This window comes from Echinops telfairi, unplaced genomic scaffold, assembly GCF_000313985.2.
Source record: "Echinops telfairi isolate 266 unplaced genomic scaffold, ASM31398v2 ScPeMD7_7400;HRSCAF=8409, whole genome shotgun sequence".
NCBI classification, from domain to species: domain Eukaryota; kingdom Metazoa; phylum Chordata; class Mammalia; order Afrosoricida; family Tenrecidae; genus Echinops; species Echinops telfairi.
The window spans coordinates 48,957,085-48,968,635 of NW_022111300.1; the positions used below are offsets into that span (position 1 = coordinate 48,957,085).

General features: G+C 47.9%; 1 protein-coding gene across 1 annotated transcript in view; it reads right to left on the bottom strand.

The window, feature by feature from the left end:
- Nucleotides 1-11,246, bottom strand: part of KDSR (3-ketodihydrosphingosine reductase) — a 32,217-nt gene extending 20,971 nt beyond the window's left edge. Inside the window, exons 1-6 of the mRNA XM_013004764.2 lie at nt 11,235-11,246; nt 10,952-11,041; nt 8,118-8,174; nt 2,126-2,191; nt 1,660-1,755; nt 436-627 (exon numbers count right to left, since the gene is read on the bottom strand). Coding sequence (XP_012860218.1) covers nt 436-627; nt 1,660-1,755; nt 2,126-2,191; nt 8,118-8,174; nt 10,952-11,041; nt 11,235-11,246 — 513 coding nt within the window. The remainder of the gene's footprint in view (nt 1-435; nt 628-1,659; nt 1,756-2,125; nt 2,192-8,117; nt 8,175-10,951; nt 11,042-11,234) is intronic.
- Nucleotides 11,247-11,551: the final 305 nt, after the last annotated feature.

An 11,551-nucleotide genomic window follows, 5' to 3' on the forward strand; every position in this document is an offset into this window, starting at 1 on the left:
TGGAAGAGCAAGGTCAAGAGCTCTGTCTGAAGTGTCGGAGGCCTCTGACACCAGATGCATCACTGACGGTGGCATGGAGACTCAGAAGAACAGCTCTGGGACCAAGGGGCACCTTCTCCTTATCTGACCTGAGATTGTGGAGCTGTGAGACAGAGTGACAGGGAGGCTGCCTCCCTTCCATCCATTGAGCTAAATACCCAGGAGGGGACCACGGGGCTGAGAGACTGAGAACCAGAGACTTGGCTGTTGGCTGAGGAGACCAATGACTGCTTCCTTATGGTTTGCTGATCCTGGCTTGTGACTACCTATTGACTTCCCTAATAAACTCTCTTAATTGTTAAAAAAATAAAAAACAAAACAAAAACCCAAAAAAAAGAAAGAACAGATCAATCAGGACAAAGATGGGGTTGGGGGTGGGGGGAAACCCATGCTCACCTCCATCTGCAGAGCTTCGGCCAGGCCCCTCAAGGCAAACTTAGATGGGGAGTAGGCAGTGTAGCCGAACAGGCCCAGCTGTCCAGCCTGCGAGGACACAAAGACAATCCGCCCCACGCGGCGCTCCTTCATGGTGGCGATGACTGCGCGGCTGGGATACACGCTGCCCAGGTAGTTCACGCTCATTAGTCTCTGCAGGGGGCACAAAGGGGGCAAACAGGTATGCTGAGTGGATGAAGCAGGCCCTCCTGCCCCTGCCTACTCCAAGGGGCAGTACGACCAAGCTACAAACTGGTGTCCCCAGAATGCATGCCCACCCACGCCTCAGAAGGGGCCTCCGTTTGGAGAGCAGGCCCTTGTGGATGAAGCTGGTGGACTAAGTTGAGGTTCTACTGGCGATGAATGGGCCCTAAGCCCAAAGACTGCTGACAAAGGCCCTAAGCCTTATGAGCAGACACACAGAGAGACAGCCATGGGAGAGAGCCAGACAGAGGGTGCTCCCTGCTTCCACCCTCCCAGCCCGGGACACCATCTGAATTCCACCACCTGTGCTGACCCCACTGGGACAGGCCTAAAACTCTGGCCTCTGGCCTCAGGGCCCTGCCCAGGCCTCAAGCCACTGTCTGAAGCACTGAGGCCAGCTGGAGTACTTGTGGGTTGAAGGAACGAGCATGAGTTCACAGAGTATGAACTGAACCGGGCCATGTAGAAAGATGATGTTCCAACCCTGCACCTATGAAGGTGATCTCTCCTGGCACATGGAGCAAGTCAAAATGAGTGCCTTTGCCCACTGGCAGCACTGAAGGATTTTTATAATACTTGCCAAACAGAGCAACGGCCAAGAAGCCTTGTGTCTGAGGCCAAGGGTCAGGGAGAGATCCAGGCCTGCCAGCATGGCTGAGAAGAGGCCTTGCTGTGGACAAAGGACTGTATCCTTCATGTTTTTTGGTTCTAACCTATAGCGGCCTGTTAACGTCCCTAATAAACAGCCATCATCCTTGAGTTTTGTCTGTGAGCTCTGTGTGGTCACTGCGACGGATTATCAAAGCCAGCAGAGAAGCAGAGCGCCCTGGGCGGGATGGCGGGTGTCAGAAGAAGGTAAAGCAGGTGGGAGGGAGAAGGCAGGGCTGACCTCTGCTGCACAGAAATCACCCTCGGGCTGGTGTGGATTTGGTGGGAGCAAGTCAGACCGATTCCCTGCCAAGGGAGCACAATCTTACTTACTTCGAAAGCACTGACTTCCACCTCTTCAAACTTGCCAGCCATTGTTGTTCCAGCACAGTTTACAAGCATGTCCACTGGACCCAGTTTCTCCTGAGCCTAGAAAAATTGAGCAGAGCCAACGTTAAGGCAGCAGGGAGGACCATCACTTAGAGCAGCGGTTCTCAACCTTCCTCATGCCCTGACCCTTTAATACAGGTCCCCATGTTGTGGTGACCCCCAACCATAAAATTATTTTCGTTGCTACTTCACAACAGTAATTTTGCTACTGTGATGAATCGGGCAACCCCTGTAAAAGGGTCATTCAACCCCCAAAGGGGTCGTGACCCACAGGTTGAGAGCTGCTGACTTGAGAATGCATGGGGCAATCAAACCTTCAGGGAATATGGGCCAACCCTGAGCCACAGCAGAAAATGGTCAGAATCCATCAAAATGCAAGCGAGTTCCCATTGGGAACCCAGACTCTTACCTGTTTGATGACATTCTCTACTTGGCTGTAGTCCTGAGAGACGTCCACTGATATACAGAGCACCACCTGGTCACATGGGCAGGAGACACAATCTCAGGGACCAAACCATTTCTGCAACACTGATTTCCTTTTCCTTACAGGATTCTTTTACAAAGGGTATGAAGCCCAGTGTTGCATGGGCACGAATGAAAACGTGTTCAGATTGTGGAATGGGAAACCGGCTTGTTCTGTGCACCGGGCCCCGAATGGCAGTGAAAAAGCAAGTGGCAGCAGCCCCGCTGGGACACAGTGTGGCAGGCCATCTGGGCGCGATGCAGCCTTGAGGTTAACCTTTCTTGGCAGTCTTAGTGGTCAAGGAACTGAAAAGTTTTAAGAAATACAAAAATACGCATCTTGAAATACAGTAGAACCCCAGTACTCAACCATATCAGTACTCGACCTAATTGGATTTCCACGTGAAAAGTCAAGAATATTCTGCATTGGAGCTCGAACAAAACATCGGAATCCAACCTGATGCATGTGATTTTTGTAAACAAAAGCAGTTCGTGTTTCGGTCACTTGGTGTTAATTGACATTGTTAGTATGCATTGTTGCAAGCTTTTGTGGGTGTGTTCCAAGCATTTTGCTATAATTTTCTGAGTTTTTGTGGATTTTTGTACTGTTTTTAGATTAAAAAACATGGGTCCTAAGAAAGAGTTTTTGAAAATAATCATCGTGATAAGGAACTGGTTAAACTGTGTTATCGATACAGTTAACTTAGTGAACCCTTTTAAGAAACAGTTAAGGAAATGCCAACAGCAGACCATATTAGACAGATTTTTTTTGTTTTAGAGAAAGCCAGCCAGGTCCTAGTGAAAAAAGGCAAAGAAGAGACAAAACTCTCTCCATACTCCTCTCTCCACATCCCTGTCCACAGATCCAGATCCTCATCCATCTCAAGGTATGGGCCATACTGTAGTTGTTAAAAGCTTTTCCATGTTATGTTTCTTATTCAAATTATATTATTTAACTCTGGACTTATTTACTTTGAAATTTCTGTGTAATGTTTTGTATAAAAAGGCAAGGTTAGGGAAAGAACTTGGTGATTGAGAACAGATTAATCTGTTTTGTTATTTCTTATGGGAAAAATGGATCAGAACTTGACTGCATCGCATCTTGACACTACTTCTAGAATGGTTTAGCGTTTGAGGTCTGGGGTTCTACTATATCATTATCTCTGTCGACAGAAAGCAAATCAGAGTTCCCTGTAGCCAGAAGCAGACGAGGTGGGGATGGACAGCCAAGGGGCCTGGGGAAACATGAGTGGGTGGGGGAGAAAGGAATCTTCCATCTCTTCACAAGTGAGATCCCAACACCATCCAAATCCATCATGTTCCAGCTCACACGGCACCTACAGGAGGGCGTGGGGCCGCCCCATAGTTTCTGAGGCTGTTAATCTCCATGAAAGCAGACAGCCATTGTAGGCTTTCGCCTGAGGGTTCCAGCCACGGAACTTTTGGGAGCAGGCGAGTACTTAACCCAGGGGTCCTCAAACTTTTTAAACAGGGGGCCAGTTCACTGTCCCTCAGGCCCATTGGAGGGCCAGACTATAGTTTTTAAAAAAAGCTATGGACAAATTCCTATGCACACTGCACATATCTTATTTTGATGTAAAAAACAAAATGGGGCAAAAACAACTGGCAGGCCGGATAAATGTCCTCAGCGGGCCGCATGTGGCCCGCGAGCCGTAGTTTGAGGACGCCTGCACCACTGCGCCACCAGGGATTCTCTCAAAGTGGAAAACATCGGTCAAAATCCCTCAATAAAATGGCTCACTGCACAAAACTTAAACCTCGGGAGAGTTGTTAAGAAGAGTAGCAATAAACTAACAATTTTTTTAAAGTAAAAAGTGTTTATTTAAAATTGTTTTCACTCCTTTATTTTTGGTGATGAAGTAACAGTTTTCACTTGCACAGTAAACAGCAAATTCAGGCAGGAACAGAGCAGAGGAGAGGAGAAAGGACTCTTGGTTTATTTAGCTGTTTATTTAATATGCTTTGGTTGGTGGTGAGTATGCTCAGCACTGGTGTAATGTACACCAGTGCAACCATTTCAGTGTGCACAGTTCAGTGAAACCGACCACATTCTGCGAGGTAGGCAGCCATTCTCCCCTCCTTCTCTGAGGTGTCCCTCACCCCTGAACACACACTCTCTGCCCACAAAGGCCCCTTCCTAGCTGACCTTGGGAGTTGCAGTTGTCAATCTGATCCAATGAAGAGCACAATGCTCACGGCAGACATCCTTTTCTAAGAAGGCTGTGCCCTTGTTTGGCTTCAAGAGCCGCCAGGGCTAAGGGGCACCTTACTGGCCCCTCCTTGTTTAGACCGGAGAACAGTGAAGAAAATAAAAGACACATGGAAAACCCGTTCAGAGAGCCAAGTGGACATCAGCCCCCACAGCCTTGAGTCCAGAAGAACTAGATAGCACCCCACTACCACTCTGAAAGGGGTCACATTAGAAGGTTCTAGATAGGAGGGAAAATATGAAACAAAACTCGATGTCATAAGAAGACCAGGCTTACTGGTTGGATAGCGCCTGGTGGAACCCCCAAGACAATGATCCTTAGTTCCCCTTCAGGCCTGGAACTGTACCCACCGCTGTGGTTCAATTTTCAGCCAAGTAGTAGGCAGGGCTATGAAGGGACCAGTAACGTTGGTGAGGAGGTTTGCACTCCTCAGGACAGTCAACCCCTTGAAATCAAAAGGGTAGCATTTGTCCAAGGCCAAGCTCAGAAGGCAGGAAGGGTTAGGTAGGCCACGTCTAATGAAATGAGAAACGAGGGTAGAAGTTCTGGGGCCACTGAGACTAGAAGAACCCGTCACAGTACTGAAACCATCTTTAAACTGAAAACCGAAATCCCTAGCATCTTCTTCTTTTCCTTTTCAAGATGATTTATTTACTTTTTAAAAATTATGATTGAGGGAAGTTTTACTGTGAACTGAGCACATTGGTTTCCCAGTCAACAATTCATGCACATTTCAGTTCCTCCACTCCCAGCGGTCCCAGAATGACGGGATCCCACGAGAAGCAAAACTCTGTTCTGCCCAAGATAAACGTCCAAAGCCGGACGGAGCACACCTGCCCTTAAACAGAATTGCGACTAGGACCACCCTGCGGGGCTTCCGTGAGACTAGAGGGAACAAAGACCTAAAAGACATTGCTAAACCATACCTACTCCGGAAGTCCCTCCGGTCCAGCTCCTTGCTCAGAGGCTGAGCCAGGTGGCGGCCCAACAAGACCCAGAGGACTAACTGCATGGCCATGATCCACCCTGGGTTGGAGGAGCCAGCCTGGGAGCCAAGTCCTAGTCGGTCGCCTCAGAGGCTTAAAATTCCTGACTCCGGAACTAGCCTACCTGCTCAGCTTCTCTTCACCAAAGGGCCCCAGAGTCCAGCCGACACAAACCTGGCCAGGGCTTGGGGGCTCACCTTGCCGTGTGGATGGGGGTACTGCTCAGCCTGTCTGAGCCTTGAAAACAACTGTGTTAGTCTTGGTGGGGGCTGGGGCGCAGAACACCACAGAACAGTAAAAAACGAACTGGGGTTGACCCTCAAACAACGTGGGAGGCTTAGTGGCACCAAACCTCTACGTGGTCAAGAATCCTGGGGTCACTTCTGACTGCCCAGATTTTAACTATTCATAGTCAGCTGTTGAGCAGAGGCCTTACCAACAGCATCAACTGTCCATTAGCATAGATTCTGTATGTTCTAGGAGCCATACACTGTAACCACACAGAAGCTGCACTTTCCATACGAGATGAAAAGTGGGATTTCAGAAAAAGTGCTCATGCCTGCAGTCACAGCTTCATGAAGTGCTCTCTCTCCTTTTAAAAACAATGGTCCTTACGCTAGATTCACTTCTCTTGAAACAGAGGGGCAACTGCAGCTGCAGACCTCGGCCTACGGTACGCCCCCCGCAAGTCAGCCTCTTCTTGTGCAGACTGTTCTCTGCTTCGGGAGGACCAGTGGCACTTCGTACAGGGTTGGTTGGTTATCCAAGGTTGATAATGTATTAAGACTCCAGAACCCTGGAGAAATCGCTTCTTACTGTGAACCTCAATCCACGGAGGCCCTGAGCTGCCCACAGGGAGATGACATGGAGTTTTGTGAAAACCCACGTGTCAGTGGATCTGTGTGGTTCAAACCCACGCTGTTCAACGACATCCACCTGCATGTAGCATCACAGGTGAATCTCAGAAGAAACCGAGGTACACCAGACTGTCGGAAGCATGCATGCCGGGCCCGAGTCTGGAAAGACGGAATGCACACCCACAACTGCCTGGGGCCGGGCCGGGTTGTGGGGAAAACAAGGCAGTGGCGAAAACTGACTTGGGTCCTGCTTGCACATATGTGACTACGCTCCAGTGAACTGCTCATGTTAAATGGGTCAGTTGCATGGCAGGTGAATAACCTGCAATAAGGCAGTTAAGAAAAAGTAACGGCATAAAATTCAAAACGGAGAACTAGACAGTGAATGAGCCAGGATCCCACACATGTGTGGGGCAGTCAGAAGGGAAAGCAAAGGGAGGGGGCAGCCACAGAAGAGCCCGGCTGGCAGCGGCATCTGGAGAAGACACGAGACCCCGGGGCCCTTGGAGCTCTGGAACATTCTATTTCTCAAGCTGGATGACGAGTGTGGCTGTGAACTTATCGTGCCTTACACTTTTCTCTGTAGATACACGCACATGTATATTCTTTCCTTCACTGAAAAACTTTAAAAATAAAAGGTGTCCACCAGCTCTATCCCCTTAAGGGTTTGTATGGAATCTATTTAAATTAGTGAATGAAATTAAAAAGTTATCTGGTAAAAATTGTTATATGATTTCTGTGTGTTTATGAAGTTCTATATCACATATATACACATATGAGGGGATACCAAGAAACAAATCCCAGGAGCCCCCCACCTCCCAAAATAACCTATGTATTTAAAATTTTTGACAAAACAACCTTATCACCTTCAAAGTACTCTCCATTACTCTTAATATATTTGTCACATCTGTGATTCCATTCTTGGAAACATTTTTCCAACTCATCTGTTTGTATGGTTGACAGCACTTCCCTGTTTGTTTTTTTTCTTCACCTCTTCTACATCATCAAATTGCTTTCAGGTCCCTCTTCATTTGTGGAAACACAAAGAAGTCGCATGAACCAGGTCAGGTGAGTAAGGTGTGTGGGGCAAGAGAGGCATTCTGTTTTTTGCCAAAAACTGGCGCCTTGAGATGGCTGAGTGAGCAGATACATTGCTGAAGTGGCAAAACCCGTCCCCCCTCTGCCACAAATCAGGCCTTTTTGGTCTCACACTGTTACGCAATCTTTTCAGAACCTCTAAATAGAAAGCTTGATTAACAGTCTCACCTGGTGTAACAAACTCTGAATGCACTCCAACTCGGCATTTTCAGAAGTCCAGAGTGAGATTTGTCATCAACTGATATTTCACCTTTTTTTGAATGAGAAAACCACTCGTACGCTTGAGATTTTTCCCATATCGCTGTCCTTGTAAGTCGTATTCAGCATCACAACCGTTTCTGTGGCATTTTTCCCAAGCAGGAAACAAAATTTCACAGCTGCATGCAGTTCTCCTAAATCGACCATCACAAAAAACCCCCCCGAGGTTCTAGAAAAACTGCTTTTAGGAGAAAAATTCCCTGTGACCAGAGAGACCCTTCCCAGGTGAAGCCACTGGGTGGAGAATGAGGCTCCATGCTCCCCTGGCGGGAAAAACGTGTACTACAAAACCCGCCCTGGGGACCTTTCCCCCACCTTTTGTTTTTTGTTTGTGGAGATACTCCCTCATTTATATTTGGAGGAGATGTTAATGATCTGAGTTCCTAAACAATTCCAACATTTCACGGTTTTAAAAGTCACTGATACTTATCTTAATGAGGAAAATCCTACATGTTTTCAATGAACTGGTTGATGAGCCCAGCAAACACTTCCTGGAGACAATGATTTACCTGTTTATCATTAATTGAGTGCTTTTCAATTTCTTTCTTGGCCTGCAGCAGCTTGTCCTAAAAACAACACAGAGAACGATTAGTTCTGGCAACTGTCTACCCGTGTGACTGCTTCTTTAAATGGAAAGGGAAAAGCCAGGAATTGTTTGAGTATTGATTCAATTCCAGAAAAGAACACCTGCCTTGTAGCACCATGGGCCATGGACGACAGAAGGCAGGAGCGTCAAGTGAAACTATGAATAGGTGACAGTGATGTGAACTGAACAGGGACCCCGAAAATCCACATCCAGCTGGAACCTCAGGATGTGACTGCATCTGGAATAGGGTCTTTGCAGATACAATGAGACAGGGATCAAGGTGAGAGTGTGCTGATGAGGGGGGGCCTTAAGCCCGATGAGAACGTCCTTCCAAGAAGCATTCAGTCCAGTGTTTGTTCATTTAGTCAGTGTTTCTCAACCTTCCTACTGCCACGACCCTTTAATACAGTTCCTCATGCTGTGGTGACCGGCCCCTCATCCATAAAATTATTTTCGTTGCTACTTCATAACTGTCATTTTGCTATTGTTATGAACCTGGCGACCCCAATGAAAGAGTCATTCGACCCCCAAAGGGGTCCAGACCCACAGGTTGAGAACCACTGATTTAGTCAGTAACTGCTTTTTACAAATCTGCTGGACTCCATGCCACTGCCTATCAGTCAGCTTGCCATTCTGCACTGGCTCATGTGATGTTGTGCTGAAAGCTATTTCAAATACCAGCAGGGTAATCCTTGGTAGACAGGGTTCAGCAGAATGTCTAGACTAAATGAAGGTAGCATGGACACTGGGCCTCTACTCAAGCCCGCCCTCAATGCAAGAACTCTTTGTTCTAATAACCTGGCATTCTGTGATGCTCACCTGCCCAACACAATTGCTGAAGAAAAAATGGGTGCATAAGCAAATGTGGTAAAGAAAGCTGATGGTGTCCAGCTATTAGAAGAGATAGCATCTGGGGTCTTAAAGGCTTAAAGTTAAACCAGCAGCCATCTAGCAAGGTAGCAACAAAGCCCACGTGGAAGAAGCACACCAGCCATGGGATCAGGTATCAGGCAAACAATAATATGGTTGAGAATGAGGAGGGTCTGAGTGGGGACCCAAAGCCCATCAGTAAACAACTGGACATCCCCTCACACAAAGGTCACAAGGAAGGAACGAGTAAGCCAGAGTGTACCAATTCATAGCACCGACGAAACACACAACATTGTTCTAGTTCCTTAATGTTTCCTCCTGCCCACCCCCCACCCCCCGCCCCCCTCACTCCCCTATCATGACCCAGCTCTACCTTACAAATCTGGCTAGATCAGAGCATGTACACTGGTACAGATAAGAGCTCTCGACACATGGAATCCAGTACAGATAATCCCCTCAGGAACAGTAATGGGAGTAGCGATACCATGAGGGTAGGGGGAAGGAGGGGTTAGAAAGAGAGACCCTATTGCAATGATCAATGATCGATGTACAACACACACACACACACACACACACACACACAGAGGACGAACAAAAGAAACATGGATGATGGGAGATAGTGGACGATATAAGATATGAAAATAACATTTATTTATATTTTATCAAGGGTTCACGAGGGTGGGAGGGTGGGGGAAGGAGGGAAAAAAAGAGGAGCTGATACCAAGGGCTCGAGTAGAAAGAAAATACTTTGAACATGATGATGACAACATATGCACAAATGTGATTGATGTATGGATTGTTATAAGAGCTGTAAAAGCCCTGTATAAAACTTTTTTTTTTTTTAATTCTAGACTAAGACTAGGAAGAAAACTTCTGAAAATTAACCATAAAGACCCCGGGGAGCAGGATAGGATATTGCTCGGTACCACACTGGAAAGGGTGCACCTTGGGCTGGAAGGTGCTCACTTATCAACAGTGGATTCTACAACGACGGGAAGCTGACTCAGGACTGGGCACCATTCTGCTTCGTTATCCGTAAGCCTGCCTGCCACAAACTGGAGCCAACTGGACTCTGGGCACAGGACAGCAGAGTGGGTGGTACAGACATGACAGTGCACCTCGGCTTCTGACAGCCAGATCTTCTTGCTCTCTCCTATCGCCACACTGACCGCTTCACAAGGACGCAGCTTAGGAACTATGTTTTCGCTCTCCCTTCAAGTCTGCTAGCCCAGGTGAACCCCGGGTGAGAAGACATCTGATTGAACACCTGGCTTAGGGACGACTCCTACTTGCCAAAGACTGACCCAGTCTCCGCTCCCCACAAATTCGTCACCATTACCTTCGCTTCCTGCATCCAAAGCGCATAAATCCATGGAAGGGGCTCAAGCTTTCCTTGTACCAACATCAGAACAGTGGGCACCTGTTCCGACTCACCTACAAATCCCCCTCACCAAAACCAAACTCACGGCCATCAGTCAATTTCAAATCGCAATGACCCTAGAGGGCAGGGTAGAACTGCCCCTGTGCGTTGCTGAGACTGGACTCTTTACAACGATAGAGAGCCTCATCTTTCCCTCTCAGAGAAGCTGGTGGTTTTGAATTGTTGACCTGGTGGTTAGCAACCCAGCCCGTAACCACTACGCCACCAGGGCTCCTAATTCCAGACTTAGAGCCCAAGAAAGATTAGTCAGGCTGCTCTGACTTCGACTCTGAGGTCCTTGCCGTAAATATAAAATGTTTGTGGAAAACTCTATTATCTCTCCATACCAGCTTCCTATGAAATGTCTGGAGCCCCCTGGTACCAGGAGGAGCTAGCAGTTTGGGAACCATAGATCAGGGGACACGGGCAGTGTCTAGCACAGGAGGGGATACGGGACTTTGACTCACCTCATTCCGTGCGACCAGAGTGATGAAGGCTCCTTGTTTATAACACTCGATGGCGATGCTCTTGCCGATGCCGCTGGAGCCTCCTGTGACCTGAAAACCCAACAGCAACACAACCGTCTTTGCACACGAAGGTTCCCGTATGCACATAATTGAAATAACTGCCAAGAGAAGCCAATGCTTTTCCACCTGATAGCTCACCCACCTGGCCCCGCTGGTGCAGTGCAAGAAAGGCCTGGCGATCTGCTTCCATAAAGAATACTCAGACACAATCCAAACTCAGTACCCTCGAGTCCATTCTAACGCACTGTGACCCTGAGTGCAGGGAAGAACGGCCCCTGTGGGTGTCCAAGACTGTCAATCTTTACGGGGACAGACAGCCTCCTCCTTCTCCCGAGGAGCGGCTAGTGGGTTCGATCTACTGACTGAAGCAGCCCGCCACCAGGGCTCCTCATAGCAACCTTGGGTAGGGTTGCCAAGGCAGTAAATCTGGACAGGTATAGACAGTCTCATGCTTCTCCCATGGAGTGGCTGGTGAGTTTGAACCACCGACTGTGCAGTTAACAGCCAATTGCTTAGTTATGCTTTCCTTGTGTATAGCAC